Here is a 14,892-nt window from a genome sequence, read left to right on the forward strand (position 1 = left end):
GAAGAAATGGATAAGTGGCATGTCCAAGGTCATTCAGCTAGTTAATAGTAGAGAAAATTTTCCTGATGACCTGGTTCTTTACAACATCAAACTACTATTTTATTTCTTTGTTTCTTACATGCTGCAGGATTATTAGAAAGGGGTTGAGGTGCAGAGAAGAGGTTTTTGTAGTGAGATTAATAGAATTGAAAATCTCTCATGGGGATGTTACAGTGGTATTCCTTTTGTGTATGGAATGGTCTAGATGGCTCTCTTGAGGTCCCTGCCAATTCTCAGATTCTGTGACTTCTGATGTGTATCCAACAAAAGGGCTTGTTTGAGGTTCTTTGGAGTTTTAATTGAGGCCCTCAAAGCACGAGTGAAGGATGATAGAAAAAATTTCAAATTGTTCTAATGTAATAGTATAGTCAACAAATATAAAGAGGGGACCAAAGGTCAGTGCAAAACAAATGTCACACTTAACCCATAGGTCATCAATATCTCATTGGTCTTATTTATTTGATGAAAGTGGTAGGGATACAAAGATACAGGTTATTCCATCAATTCAGCATTGTGTGTGCCTGGGATTGTGAATTTACATAGCTCACATTTATATAGTTTTATGGTTAAGAAGGTACTCTACATACATTATCTTATTGATTCCTGATTATCTCCATTTTACAGATTAAAAAACTGATGGAGAAAAGTTAAATGACTTGTGTAGGATCACATAGCTAGTGACTGTCTGAGATTAAATTTGGCCTCAGGTTTTCCTGATTCCAGGCCCAGTGCTACTGTACTATTCACTGTACTACCTAACTACCTCATAATGGATGAATGAGATATTAAAAATTTGAAAAATGTGATTTACAGTGTATAATGATCAGTCAGTAATGGCACTTTCAAAGAAAGAAAAATACGACCTGTTTTAAGAGCTGAGTACATGGTGTTGAGCTTTGGGCTAAGTGCTGGTAATACAAACTGAAGTAAACAAATACATCTCTGCCCTCAAAGAACTTATATTTTAATAGAAAAAAAAACCACCACACAAATAATAAAGGCTTTGTGTAAAGTAGGGGAGAGGTGAGGTTGACTGAGGATACTCACTGGGTGGTAGTATGATTTGGAGCTGGTATGGAAGTGATGTGGTGGTTTGGTTCTGGGCAAAATTCACCTATCAAGACTCCTTCCCTTCAGCAGGTTCACAGACCTAAATCTCAGGTGCTCACAGAAAGTGGAGTTCCAAGGGAGTTATATATTGTTTTGTTTAAGTAACTTAAACCAACCTCCACCCCGCCCCCCTTCCCCCCCAAAAAAAGAAAATCCTGAGAGTCAAGGAAGTTTAATGACTTGACCAAAAGCACTTAGCTACTACTACCAAGATAGAATCCTATGATTCAATTCTATAAGTATAAAAGAGTAGGGTACTGGGTTCTGAACCGTCTGCTCTCAAGGGATTTACATTTTCCTAAATCAAGTTTAGGGCTGGGTGGTGGCGGTTATCTAGTTTAGGGTGGGTTGGTGGTGGTTTAGTGTCCCCTCCTCCATTCAAATGTAAGATCCTGGAGGGCAGGAATTGCTTTGTTTTAATCTTTGAATCCCCAGTCCCTAGCAAAAAATTTTGTATATATTAAATGTTCTGTTGAATTGATTTCAATTAATGAGAGAACTGTCATAAGGGAAGATGGGACATCAGAGAGCATTGCACATTTCCCATTGTACAGTGGGAAGGGCACAGACTTGGGGGTCAAAAGATGAGAATTTGAATCCTGACTCTTGTATTTACTACCTACTCCTATGACCTTGGACAAGTTGCTTCACTTGTTAGGGTCTGAGTTTTTCTATCTGCAAGATCCATTCCTATCTTAAAGGTAATCTAGTCCAACTCTCTCATTTTACAGGTGAGGAAACTAACCCAGAACCCTTAGGCTCCTTCCTGAAGAGTTTGGGTCAAAGAGCAAGCTACCTTTCCTTGGAGGCTAATGCATTTATCAGGCTTCTTTGTGTGGGCAGCTCCTCTAGCACGGGGCTTGACTGCAAGCTCCTTGAGGGCAGGCCCTGTTATTTCTCATCTTTGAATCCTGACCTGATATTGTGTGAATATCTTGCAGTTCTTAGGCAGCTTGGCAAAAGGAAGGCATGCCACCTTCCAACTCTCCATGTCTGGAACGGGCTCCTTCCTCCCTTCTGTTTCCTGACTTCCTGCAGACTTAGCTCAAATCCCGTCTTCCACAGGACACAAAATCCATTAGACTGTGATCTCTTTGAAGGCAGGGCCTTTTCCATTAAAAAACACCATCCCACCCCTTGGCACAGTGCCCGCACCTGGTGGGCCCTTAACCACTATTCCCTGAAGGAAATGAATGGCTGAGGCCCTTCTGGTTTGCCAGTGCTGGGGCCTTCTCCAGGATCCCCTTCCATTGGCTCGGTTTCCACAGCCTCTAAGTGCCTCGTGATTCCCCAGTGGTCTTCTTAAACTACCTGAGGGCAGGCGTCGGTCCCTGCATTTCCAGGGGCGGCCTAACCTTAGGCGTGTGTCGCATGGCACCCGGGTACAAGGAAGGCCCCCTTCTCTCTCCAGGAGGGGAAGACACCCAGGAAAGCGCCGGCTACACTTAACACCGCCTCGGAGGGAAGGGCTCCTTAATGAACGCTGATTGAAGGAGTGAGTATTTATTTAAAGAGGTTTTCCTAACACTGTGTCCTTGTATTCATCAGTGGGTGCACTCTCCGGCCCCTGGATGACTTTAACTTATTTTTTATTAAGTGACTCTTTTTGGACACGTCCCAACGTCAAGGCCGACCCACAAGGCCTTGGGCTTCGCCTTTCGCCACCAAAGAACTTTGGGCCTCGCGCCGGCCCGTGATCGGCCAGGGCAGGGTTCCGGTGCCACCATATTTGGGCGGCCCTCAGACGAAGGGCGACCTCATTGGGTCCGCTCCTACTCGGTGGTCAGGAGGCCCCTGAGGGCATTCGGGGGTGGGGTTGGGGGAGCCAGGGCCGGCAGCTCCTCCAGCACGCGGTGGCAGTGCAGGAGCTAGGGCTCGGCTGAGTGGCTGGTCGGCAGGGCTGAGGCGGGAAAGCGGCGCGCCTGCGCGCTGGCGCCCCCGGGGCCAGAGGCGAAGACCGCTTCGCTCGCGGAGGGAGGTCCCCCCTCCCCAGCAGAGGAGCCGCGCGGCGCGTACAGGGCGGCGTGTGACGCGGGGACGCTGCGCGCTCGCAACGTCGCCTCGGTTTGACGCACACGGCACCAAACTGTGAGTTTCAGTGGGGGGATTTGGTCCGATTCGCTGGCCCTCGAGCGGGTTTCGGGCCCTGGGGCTGAGGCGGCGGCGGGCCTGAGGGGGGCGGAAGGACTCGGGCGGGGCCGTCCCCGAAGCCGGGGCCCCGACCGCGGCGCCCCAGGCTGGGTCCCTTCCATCCCAAAGGACGCGTTTTGCCGCACAGGCTAAGATGGCGGCGGCGGCGGCCGAGGAGGCGGAGCTGGTGCGGCACAAGGAGCCCGGGGCCGGGGTTCGGGGCCGGGGTCGCGGCGGCAGCGGCGGCGGCAGCGGAGGAGGCGGAGGCCGCGGGCGCGGGCGCGGGCGCGGGGGGCGGCGGAGCCTGAGGTGAGCCCGGGGCCGAGGTGGCGGCGGCGGCGGGGCGGGGTCGGGCGGGGCGGGTCGCGGTAGCGGTGGGGGCTCGGCGGCGGCCGCTGCGAGCGAACGAGCGAGCGGACCGACTCACACAAAGGGACCGAGGCGGGCCGGGCCGGGCCGGGCCGGGCCGGCCCTGGGAAGGGGTGTTCAGTCACATGAAGCGGCGCAGCCAGTGAGCGGCGCGGAAGGGAAGGATGGGGCTGAGGCCGGGCGGGCGCCATTGCCGAGCGCCGAATAACGGGGCGGCGGCCCCCGCCCGGGTCCTCTCCCCTTTCCCGGCTGAGCCGGGGAGGCTCCTCGGGCCGGTGCCCGGTCTCCGGGTCTCGGGCCCCCGAGAGAGCCGGCGGGGCCCTTCCCCCCAGCTGCCAGTGGTCGGCAGCCCCCGAGCGCAGCCGGAGCGTCGCGGGGCTCTCCGGGCGCCGCCGGACGCGGATTCCCGTAACTTTGGTGGGAAAGTTTGCTTCGCGCCCCAGGGGGGGAGTTTTGGAAACTTCTCCCGGAGGAGACGCCCCTTTGTGTGGGGTCATCGAGACGGGGGAAGCTTTGCGGGGAGGGGGCCGAGCTGATGCTGGCCTGGATGCCGCTGAGCGAGCGCGTCCCGCTCGGGGACCAGCCCCGGGCCGGCGGCGGCATCAGCGGCAGCAGCAGCGCTTGGGTCCCCCTGGACCAGGGAGGTGGGCAGTGAGGAAGGGGGGGTCCGCCTCCTGCCACAGAGTAGTGAGCGAGACCCCCGGCGCGGAGCGCTCCCCCGCGGGGCGCTCCTGGCCCCCGGCCGGCCAAAGGCGGGGAGGCTCGATGGGAAGGAGTTATCGGTGCGTCCTTGTCGCTTTTACAGGGTGCATGTTCCAGTTGTTAGAGGAGGTTTAAGTTGGAAGAGTTGGGCAGTAGCAGGTCACGTTCCCCTGTTTCCCTAATGTCATTGAAGTCGTAGTAAAGGAGTATGTAGAGAAGCCATGGAGAGATTGTCATTGCAAAGTTCTCTGAGAAAGCTTCTGCAGAAGAAGGAAAAAATAAAAGACTGCTTGCTTTAAAGATCCTTAGGTAGAATGTGATAGGACTGCCCCCATCCTTTCTTTCATTTTGATAAGTTTTACTCTTTTTCCCTTTTCTTCCCCCCGCCACTAGCCTAGAAATTTTGTCGGGATTACTGAGTAGTAGATGCTTTGGCATTGTCACTGAAAAGGAATCGAAGAATTAAAAGGCTTTTAGAAATAGGTAATTGTAGCCTCACCCCCACATTTTAAAGGTGAGGAAGCTGATAACCAAAGTGTTTACTGATTGATTGCCACGGCCTTAGAACCATTTAGTGGTAGAGAGAATATCTCCCAGAGGTGTCAAGCTCACTCTCTGCCCTTACAGCTACAATGCGCCAGCATTAAAATTTAATTGGGAAATGTTTAATAATATAGGCATGCAGTACGACTTAGATAATGCTAATTTGTAGTTTTCTAAGTCAGCCACCCACGGGGATTGGTTTCTGTTTTGAGCCTGACACCATTGGATTTTAGAGAACTTGTGTCTTTATCATCTTGCCTGTCAGTACTCTTTCTATACATTCCATGTTTCTGTGACTTAAAAATGAAATTTCCACCTGTGAAACTATTTCTAGGGAGACAATTACAGGAAACCATACTTGGCATGTAATACTCTTAAACTGATGAAAATGGGGCCGTAGACAAAATTGAAACCTTTAAAAGTTTGCTTTTTGTGATTACTTTTAAAAAGCTTTCTAAGCAGAACATTCAGATACTATTTTACGTATAATAGACAACAATATAATATTTCATATGTAATTCTGACTTCTCAAAATGTTTGACTAAATTATCATGTATGAAATCCTTCTTGTTGGTTATAAAGTTAGAGGAGCCCCAGTGTAGAGGCATTCACACTGGATTTAGTAGAAGCCCTGGATTCAGGTCACTGACACTTGCAGTTTATACTCCCAAGCTCTAGGGAGTTGCCAGTGGCTTCAGTTTTTAGTTGCTTATGTATACAACTTCCTTTAAAGTTTTTTTCTGAAATTTCATTGTTGTGTGAAGATGAACTTTGGTATTCTTAAAGATTTGTCTTAGAACAACTTATTAGAGCCTTAAGGTTTGCAAGGCTCAGAATTCCACAGAAGCCTCCTAGAAGACTGTATGTTATCTAAGGAACAGCCTAATTAAGTTAAAAGTTACTAGTCACCAAGTCAGCTGTAGAGTAATAAAATTAGTTGGAGATAGGCTAAAAACCAGCTCAATTGTGGAACCTGGAAATAAAGTGTCAAAATGAATAAAAATTCAATAATGTGCATATTTCACCTTGAGTGTTCTAGATTTACTCTTTTTCTTGTTTTTCATTTTTGATGGGTAGTTTTAAGGAATATAAATTGGAGCTAGTTAAGTACTTCTGTTGGGGGAAATCTAAGTGATAGACTTAAATGATTTTTCTAAAAATGTAGGTTGGTCACTCTTATTTAATTAACTTAAGTGTTCCCTGTTACCTCTAGAAGCAAAAGCCCTTCATAATCTCACTCCAACCTACACTTTAGTCCTTATTCTCTTATTCTTCTACTTGCACAATATGGTTTAACCCAGGGGTGAGGAACCTGTGGCTTCAAGGCCACATGTGGCTCTCTAGGCCCTCCAGTTTGGCCCTTTGACTGAATCCAAACTTCACAGAACAAATCTCCTTATTAAAAGATTTTTTTCTGCAAAACTTGGACTCAGAAGGCCAAACCCACATGTGGCCTTAGAGGCAGGTTCCCCACCCTTGGTAGCCAAACTGGTCTTAGTTATTCATACTGCACTCTCCATTTCTGTGCCTTTGCATTGACTGTGACCCCTATGTCTAACTCATTTCCTTCTTTAGGCCTCCTCTTAGAATCCAGTTTTCCTCAAGACCTTCTACAAGGCCACCTTCTACATAAAGCTTTTTACTGTTCCTTTCAATTGCTAGTGACTCAAATCACTTGTATATACTGATTATGTACTTACTGCCTCATCCAGTAGATGGTAAGTTCCTGGAACGCTGGGACTGGTTGACTTTGTCTTTGTATCCCTAGTGTCTATCTAACACCTGCCCTGGCATATAGTAGATGTTTAATAAATGTTGATTGATATAATAGCTGTTAGAAAATCACATTAACAGTCATTTTCTGTGGCATATAGAATTCCATTCTTTTTTTTTTTTGAGCCAGCCACATTGAGCAAGAGCAGTTAAACTTATATTGCACAAATTCTTTAGTTAGGACAATCTTGATTTATTTCATTTTTCTCAAGTTTCTCTGCCCATGATTTTATCAGGTGATTTTAATTATCTTAGTTTTGTAGTTGTTAGAGCTGATACACACACCTACATACATACATACATATGTATATATGGCATATATATTTTCAAGCTTTAAAAATTGGCATATTCCAGTTATTTGTGTCCATGAGTAATAAATGTAATAAAGCATTGTTAAGCACTTACTATGTGCAGAGCCCTGAATATAAAAACATTCTCAATCTGGACCTTACTTCCGTGGGCGAAGGGGTGGGCTTGACACCCCCAATATGACTCCAGAGTAAGGAGGGCTCAGGCACTGAAGGAAGGTCCAGGTGGAGACTGTCTGAGGCATAACCTAGATCTCTGAACCAGATTAAAACGTCACTGGGGAATTAACAAAATAAATAAAAATATAATACAATATAGAAACTGTCATTTGTGATTTTCTAACTCAGTATTCAAGCACAGGGATCCATTTCTAAATGAACTGGGGAAAGTCTGAAGCAGAGCCTAGAGGGGATGGATATTCTGAGTGAGGAAGCACTTTTGTTTTTATGGTTGAGGAAACCTGTGCCTGGGCAAGTTAAGTGCCTAAAGTCATGCTAATAGTTCCAAGTGGTTAAGTCATTCAGTAAATAAGTATTAAGCACCTGCACTCTGCCTGGCACCTTGCTAAGCACTAGGGATACAAAGAAAGGCTGCAGCCTTTGCCCTGGAGCTCCCATTTTAATGGGGGAAGAACACATGCTAATAACTGCACAGGCAAACTGTAGAGTGGATAAATGGGAGATAATTGATAGTGGAAAGTCACTAGCAGGAAAAGCTTCTCTTAGAAGATGGAATTTTAGTTAAGACCTGAAGGAAGACAAGCCTGGAGTGGGTAATGGGAGTATATTGCAGGCATGGAGGAGATCCAGTGAAAATGACTGAAGTATGGAGATAAGGTGGTTTGTGCAAAGAACAGCAAGGAGGCCAATGTCACTGGATCTGCATTATACCTGTGGGGTGAGGGGGTGAAATAGGTGAAGGGAGTAAGGTGGGTGAAGATTGGAAAGGTTAGGAGGGGTCCAGGTTGTGAAGGATTTTTGAATGCCAAACCTAAGGATTCATATTTGAAGTGACAGAGAGAGAGAGAGCCAGAGCCATATGCTCTTTTGGAAACTTGAGTGGAAGATGGACCTGGAGTAAGGAGAGACTTGAGGTAGGGAAACTAATCAGTGGGCAAATACCATAAGTAGTAGTCCAGGTATGAATGAGGTGAGGAGGTCCTCTATGTAGCTTGGTAGTGGAACTGCTGGAGGACAAAGGGGGTGCATTAGATTAGGTCCCTGTTTCTAATATTAGTTTACCTAGCTCTGGCTAGTTGAAACAATAACATGTTTTTGTTTTGTTGTTGTTTTAAACTACTGAGTCATGAGATCTAGAGCTAGTGGGACACAGACCTTTATGAGTAATGGAAGCCCTAAAAAAATGGTGTCTGGGAGGTGATATCTCACTTCTCTTTGTTTCCTGGGGTTATTGGGTAGGTTGGGTGTCTAACTTACCTGCCAGTTGTTACATTTACTATTTGAAATTGCATATTTGCATCAGAATCTCTGAAGTGATTGTGGAGAGGTTCTGATTTTGTTCTCTTAAACGGAGAGTACTACTTTTGGCATTTAAGAGAATCTAGGAAAAAAGAAATAGATCCAGTAAGAGCATTATATTGGGGATAGGGAGGAAAAATGAGAAGGGTGGTTGTTGGCATCTTTTTTTTTATTTTTTGGAGGGAGTGGGTAGGTAGACAGCAAGAATAAATGGACTCAAATAAGATGTATCTATGCATATGTAGTATCACTTTGCAAATTTTAAAGAACAGCATACAGGTTTAGCCATTAGGAAGGCAAACCTTGAGTTTCTTAGGTGATTTGTATTTCTCCCCTCCTTCAACATTCTAATCTTTATTCCACCATTATTATTGTCTTTATTATTCTCTAACCCCCTCCCCCCATCCATATTTGGAAGCATATGAAACTGTGGGATCATCTGGAAATTGACTTATGTTTTACATATACATAATGATGTATAATTTTATTTTTCTTGAACCCTAATCATGTTAAAAGGCACAAATGCATCTTGATCAAGAACTTACTTTAGTTTATGGCAAGATTGAAATTGGTTGGGAACATATTTAAATCCTATGGAAATATAGACTAGTCAGCATGTGTATTATTATTTTTTTAAGACTTAATAACTTTACAAGCAAAAAAATAATACCTTTTTGAAACTCAATTTTTAAAAAACTCAAATGCCTCCATGTCTACTTCAAGTTTAGCTATTTTTTAAAAGGTTAAAATTCTAATCTTGTCCTCCATGGTGGCTTTTCTCCCTAATATGTATTTTTCCTATTTCATCATCATTCAAACTTCTTGATTTAGGTTTTTGAAGAAAATGTAGGAATGACTCTCATTCTTGTTCTTCAGAAGTGCTGACATAATCTGTGTAATCTAATCCATTTTTCTCAGTTCTTAGATGAATTTATCATGTGAAATATGTTGAAAAAACATGACTGATTCCCACTGATTTACTATATTCTACTGAGATCATAAGGGGATCCTGAATACATACTTCCAGATGTTCATCTCCTTAATGTGTTGGTGTCCCTTCCAGTGGTGGAGATCTAATGTCATTAATACATGTACACCTCAGTTCTGTAGATTACATACAAAACTTCTACCCAGCAGGTACTGTGATTCAAATAGAAGATTTTCCTCAAATGGCACTTCCCTGACTTGGCCATGTTTTTCTGTGTATGTGTACTTGACACAGAGACTGCATTATCTCTGTGTCTGTCTTTTTATAAAGAACCCCCCTCCCCCCAAAACCCCCAAAACAAATGACCTCTCAAACTTTTTGACTAAACTATAAAAAGCTGCCAATGAGAATTTAATTAAGTCTGAAGATTAATTTTCAAAAATGATAGTTATTTGCTGTTCCAGTTCTCAGTATATTTGTTTTAAGATGTCATTTTTTTAAATGCACTTTGTTTATTCATAGGGTTATAGAAGAACCTTTGTCTTGGTTGTTGAATTGGTGCAAGGCCACTGACTAAAATGAAGGTTGTTTTGCTTTATTATAGTGCAGAAAGGGAAGAAAAATACTAAATCAGATCTGATACTCTTTATGATTTGAGGCTTTCCCATGTCATCTATTCAGGGGGTAAAATATAACTAAAATTGAATAGCACTGAAATTTTGAAAATTTGCTCATTTGAAAAAAACTTTATTGGGTATTTTTATACTTTGATATATCATGAACTTTGTTTAATCTCTTAGCTGTTTAGTTCAGAGAATTTCAGTTGGAAGAAACTTCACAGGTCATCTAGTTTAGAACAAGAATTCCCTCTGCTACATACTAGACAAATGACCTTTGATGCAAAACCTCTAGTGAAGGGGTGCCCACTGCCTCCTAACATAACCCTTCCCACTTCTGCATACTTCTGATGGTTAAGGAATTCTCCTTTACACTAACTCTCCTGAAATTGAAGAGTTGCTTTGAATTCCACTTTTTGGGGCTGAGAGGAATAAGTCTAATCCTTTCTCCTCATATCTTGCAAATACATGTGCATCATCTCTTATCTTCCTTCCCCCTCCCTCAAATCTTCTCTTTTGCAGACAAAAAACAAAACAAAACAAAACAAACAAAGCTACACTTTCTCCAGGCATCATCCCTATACCATTTGGGTAATGGTCCTCTGCACATTCTTCTGCTTATCAAATTTGATTCCTAAAATGATGCCCAGAGCTTCACACAATATCGGAGATGTTGTCTGATGAGGGTAGATTACAGTGGGATTATCACTTCCCTAGTCCTCAAAACTATGCTTCTCAGTGCAGTCTGAGATAAAATTCTTTGGTTATCTACCATGCTATACTTTTTTTTGATAATATAAAAACCGTGAATCTATTATGTACATGCAGTTTGCACTAAAAAAACCAAGTATATAATTTCCTGTTATGACTTAATTATAACATTGTTTTAAGACTGTCCTTTTTTTTGTCTTCCTCTGAAAAATTTTTTTTCTGTGTATGTTTAATGCTTCATCAGCATTCTTTCCCACCCCCAGCACTCCCAACAAAAAAATAAAACACTTACCTTGGAACCAAACATAGCCAAACAAAAATATTGATACATTGACTGTCTGAAGATGCATGGATGGCTTCTTTTGTACCTCTGGTGTCTCACCTCTATGCTAAGAGGCTTGCGGTATGCTTCATTAGTTTTCTGGTAATAGTTTTTTAAATGTTTTTTTCTTTACAGTGTTGAAACCATTGATTATATAGTTCTCTTGATTCAGCTTAATTTGGTCTACCTCATTCCATGCAAGTCTTCCTAGATTTTTCTGAAACTGTACATTTTACCATACCATAATTTGTTTATTAGCCTTTTCCCATTTGATAGGCACCCTCTTGGTTTACCTACCTTTGCTATGACAAAAAGTGCTGCTGTGCACATATTTTGTTCCTTTGGCTCTTTTTCTTCTTTCTTTGATCTTTTTGGGTTTGGGTCTGGTAATGGTATCTTCGGGTCAAATTTTGGGCATAGTTTAATCACTTTTGGTGTGTAGTTAACAAATTTCTTTCCATAATGGCAGAAGCAGTTTACAGCTCCACCAGCAGTTGTCTTCCTCCCACATACCATGTAATGTTTTAATTTCCTTTTTTGTCATCTTTGTTAATCAGATGATTGTGAGGAAGAGCCTGAATTGTTTTGATTTGAATTTCTCTTTTAGTGATACAGAATATTTTTCCATATAGTTGTCCTTAGCTTGTATTTTTTTCCCCTTTGAAATCTTCTATTCATGTCTTTTGATAAACTTATCTTTTAGAGAATTGATTCCACTCCATATCTTGGATATCAGACCTTTATGGAGGGAACTTGGTGCAATTATTTTTTTCTCCCAGTTAACTATTTACCTTCTAATTTTAAGAACATGGATTTAGTGCAAAAGCTTTTCAGTTTTGTGTAACCAAAGTTGCCCTATTTTACTTCTTTTTCTCTTGGCTTGGTCAATAATTTTGACCCATCCATAGTTGTTAAAGATGCTTGCTTTCCTGCTTCTAATTTGTTTATAGTGTGACCTTTGTGTCTGAGTTTTGTATCAGTTTGGAGCTTACTGTGGTATGTGGTTGGTCTAAACCTAATTTTATTTTCCTAGGAGTTTTTATTGAAAAGTGAATCTTTATGCCAGTGATTGGGCCCTTTGTTTCTATGTTCTTTTGCTTTTGTATATTGTATACCTAATCTGCTCCACTGATCTTTTTTTTTACTTAAAAAAAATCAGTACCAGTTTTTTTTAATGATTGTTATCATGAGATCTTGTCCTGGTAGGCCCTCTTACTTCCCACCCTTTTTCTTTATTTCCTTTGAGATGCTTGACCTTATATTGGAGCTCAATTTTGTTATTTTTTTTTCTAGTTGTATAAAGTAACTCTGGTATTTTGATATGGCACTGAAAAATTAAACTAATTTATCAAACTGTTGACTCATAGTTATTATAAATGTGATAATAGTGGCCATTAAATTCTTAGATTTTCTTTTTGTTTGGTTGGTTTTTGGGGGTTTGTTTTTGCTTTTTGGAGGGCAATTGGGGTTAAGTGACTTGCCCAAGGTCACACGGCTAGTTTTTGTGTTAAGTGTCTGAGATCAAATTTGAACTCAGGTCCTCCTGACTCCAGGGCCAGTGCTCTATTTACTTCGCCACCTAGCTGCCCCAATTCTTAGATTTTAAAGGAAGAAAATCAGACTACTGGTAAACTATTTTTATCCTGAATTGTGTCATTCAGCAATTATTTATTGAGGATCATCTAACTGTGTGGGGTTCTCCTAGAGCTCAGAATCTTGAGAGAGAAGATGCACCTGAGAAAACTAACTAGGCAGTACTTTAGAAGTACCAAATGAATGGTACGGACAGTACTACAGCCCTACAATCAAGGGAGGGGAGTAGAAAAGACTTTGTGGAGGAAATGGAATTTTAACTGACCCTTGGAGGATGGATAGGATTTGAATAGGGAGATGGGAGATGGCTGTACCCAGGAAATACTGGGATGAAGAATAATATATCCAGAGATAAGAGTGGGAGGATAGATAGAGGTGGAAAGGTAGAAGGAAGACTGTGGAGGATTTTGAATGCTAGGCTAAGGAAATTGGTCTTAATTACTAGGTAGTAGGAAGTTACAGAGGATTTTTTAACAAGGAAATGAAATAATCTAAGTGATGTTTTAGGAAGATCAATCTAGTTAGTAGCAGTTTGTAGGATGGATTAGATTGGAGGAAAGGCTGGGATATAAAAACTATTTAGAACAGAGGTGTCAGACAAAGCCCTCAATACTCCTGCAGCCCCTCAACATTCCTGAGTGCAGCCAAAAAAAACAGTAAAATGTAATTGGGAAATATTTAACAAAATAAAAATATAGTAAAGCACGGATAATGTTAATGTGTGGTTTTCCTGGTCAATATGCATCCATAGGGATCCTTCTGTACAGTTTAGAGACCCTATTTCTATTTGAGTTTGATGTCTCATATTTAGAAGGTTATTGTTACATTAGCCCAGATTTAGTTGAAAAAGTGGTAAAAAGAATGGAGAGAAAGAGATGATGCAACTTTTCAAAAAAGGAATAGGCAGGATTTGGTGACTAATTGGAGAGCAAGTAGGAGGAAGAATTGGAGGTTGTGTTGGACGTTCTTTGACAGATGGGAAGTCAAGAGGGCAAACTAAAGGCCAGAAAGATAAACTCATTTAATGGATATTTCTTAAATGTTGCTTGCATACAACATATGCTGTTAAAATGTTTAACTTAGGTTTACAGAATGGCTTCCTTACAACAACCCTGTGAGGTGTAGTTATTTCAAATATAACTCCTCTCTAACAGATGGAGAAATTGAGACCGATTGTGATTTTCTTAGTCATACAACTAGTAAATTTCAGTCAGGGTTTGAACCCACATCTGCTGACTCCATGTCCAGTGCTCTTTTCTTTCCTACTTTATTACCCACACAGATTCTCAGATAGATTTCAGGTAATGGCAAGATGGGAACATTCTTGGGAGAGTTTAAAATGTATGACTTGAGCTTTGCAGAGAAAAGGTCCGACTGGTAGAATTGGAAGGCATCTGAATAGAGGTGATAATGAAACTATTGAAGTGGATGAAAATTTTTGGTGGAGTGGATCGACAACAACTAAATCTTGGAACACCAAAATTTGAGTATTTACCATGTCCCACTCACTGGTAGGCTTTGGAGATACAAATAGAAGCAAGCAAGATGCTTCCACCCCTTAAAGAATTTATATTCTAATGGAAGAAGACAAAACAAAGGGAATTTAGAAAGGGAGGGAGGTCTTTAGGCATGGTGGAGGGGAATTTGAGGCTTAGTTCAGGGCTAGATAAGGCAGCTTTCCAGAACCCATGATACCAGAAAGAGTCCACATTCAAGAGGGGAGGGATATGAGGAGGGAGAGAAAGATCAGAAAGGTGGGCAGACAGAATGGTATTAGATTCATAGAACCCTTGGGAAGAAGGTAATTTGAATGCTGGTACCATTGAACTTCAGTGATTGTCCCTAGATGTGAATGAATGATCAGCTATTAGCTTTGCTTGCTGTTTTTAACTCAACACTAAAATATTGAAGTCAAACTTCTCGAGAAACAAGGAGCCTGGATATCAAGGAGAAGCCGGATCCAAAACTTAGGAAACTTGGCTATTTCATCCATAAAATGAAAAGTTTAGACAAGGTAATGTCTTACGTCTTTTTCATCTCTGATTCTGTGGAAGGAGAAATTGTTGTAGGGAGAATTCTGGGAATGGGCAGGACACATTTGATAGGCTGTCCAGTTGAAGAAAGAATCTGTAGGGCTGTACTGAGATAGGTGACAGGCATTCTGAGTTTTATTCCAGGTTTTGTTTCTAACCCTCTGACCTTAGCCAACTCATTTAACTCTCCCTATCTCAGTTTCCGTCCTTTGTGAAATAAACTTTAGACTAGTAG

General features: G+C 42.3%; 2 protein-coding genes across 5 annotated transcripts in view; one reads left to right on the forward strand and one right to left on the reverse strand.

Moving 5' to 3' along the window:
- Positions 1-2,889: 2,889 nt before the first annotated feature.
- On the reverse strand, positions 2,890-4,145 carry LOC138165470 (uncharacterized). The gene is made up of 2 exons (XM_069093834.1): positions 3,707-4,145; positions 2,890-3,674 (listed from the first exon to the last, which is right to left on the reverse strand). The coding sequence occupies exons 1-2, from the start codon at positions 4,143-4,145 to the stop codon at positions 2,890-2,892; spliced, it is 1,224 nt and encodes a 407-aa protein (XP_068949935.1).
- Positions 3,084-14,892, forward strand: part of LOC138165484 (zinc finger protein 644-like) — a 98,089-nt gene continuing 86,280 nt past the window's right edge. Inside the window, exon 1 of one of the 4 annotated variants that reach the window (XM_069093859.1) lies at positions 3,084-3,237. The gene's annotated coding sequence lies outside the window, so the exon portion shown is untranslated. Of the gene's footprint in view, positions 3,238-3,513; positions 3,589-14,892 lie in introns of those variants that run through there. The other 3 variants (XM_069093860.1, XM_069093856.1, XM_069093858.1) reach the window with 3 other exon arrangements.

Source organism: Petaurus breviceps, unplaced genomic scaffold, assembly GCF_028583685.1.
Source record: "Petaurus breviceps papuanus isolate PSGF00001 unplaced genomic scaffold, PetGlider_PUasm1.0 209, whole genome shotgun sequence".
Lineage (NCBI taxonomy): Eukaryota > Metazoa > Chordata > Mammalia > Diprotodontia > Petauridae > Petaurus > Petaurus breviceps.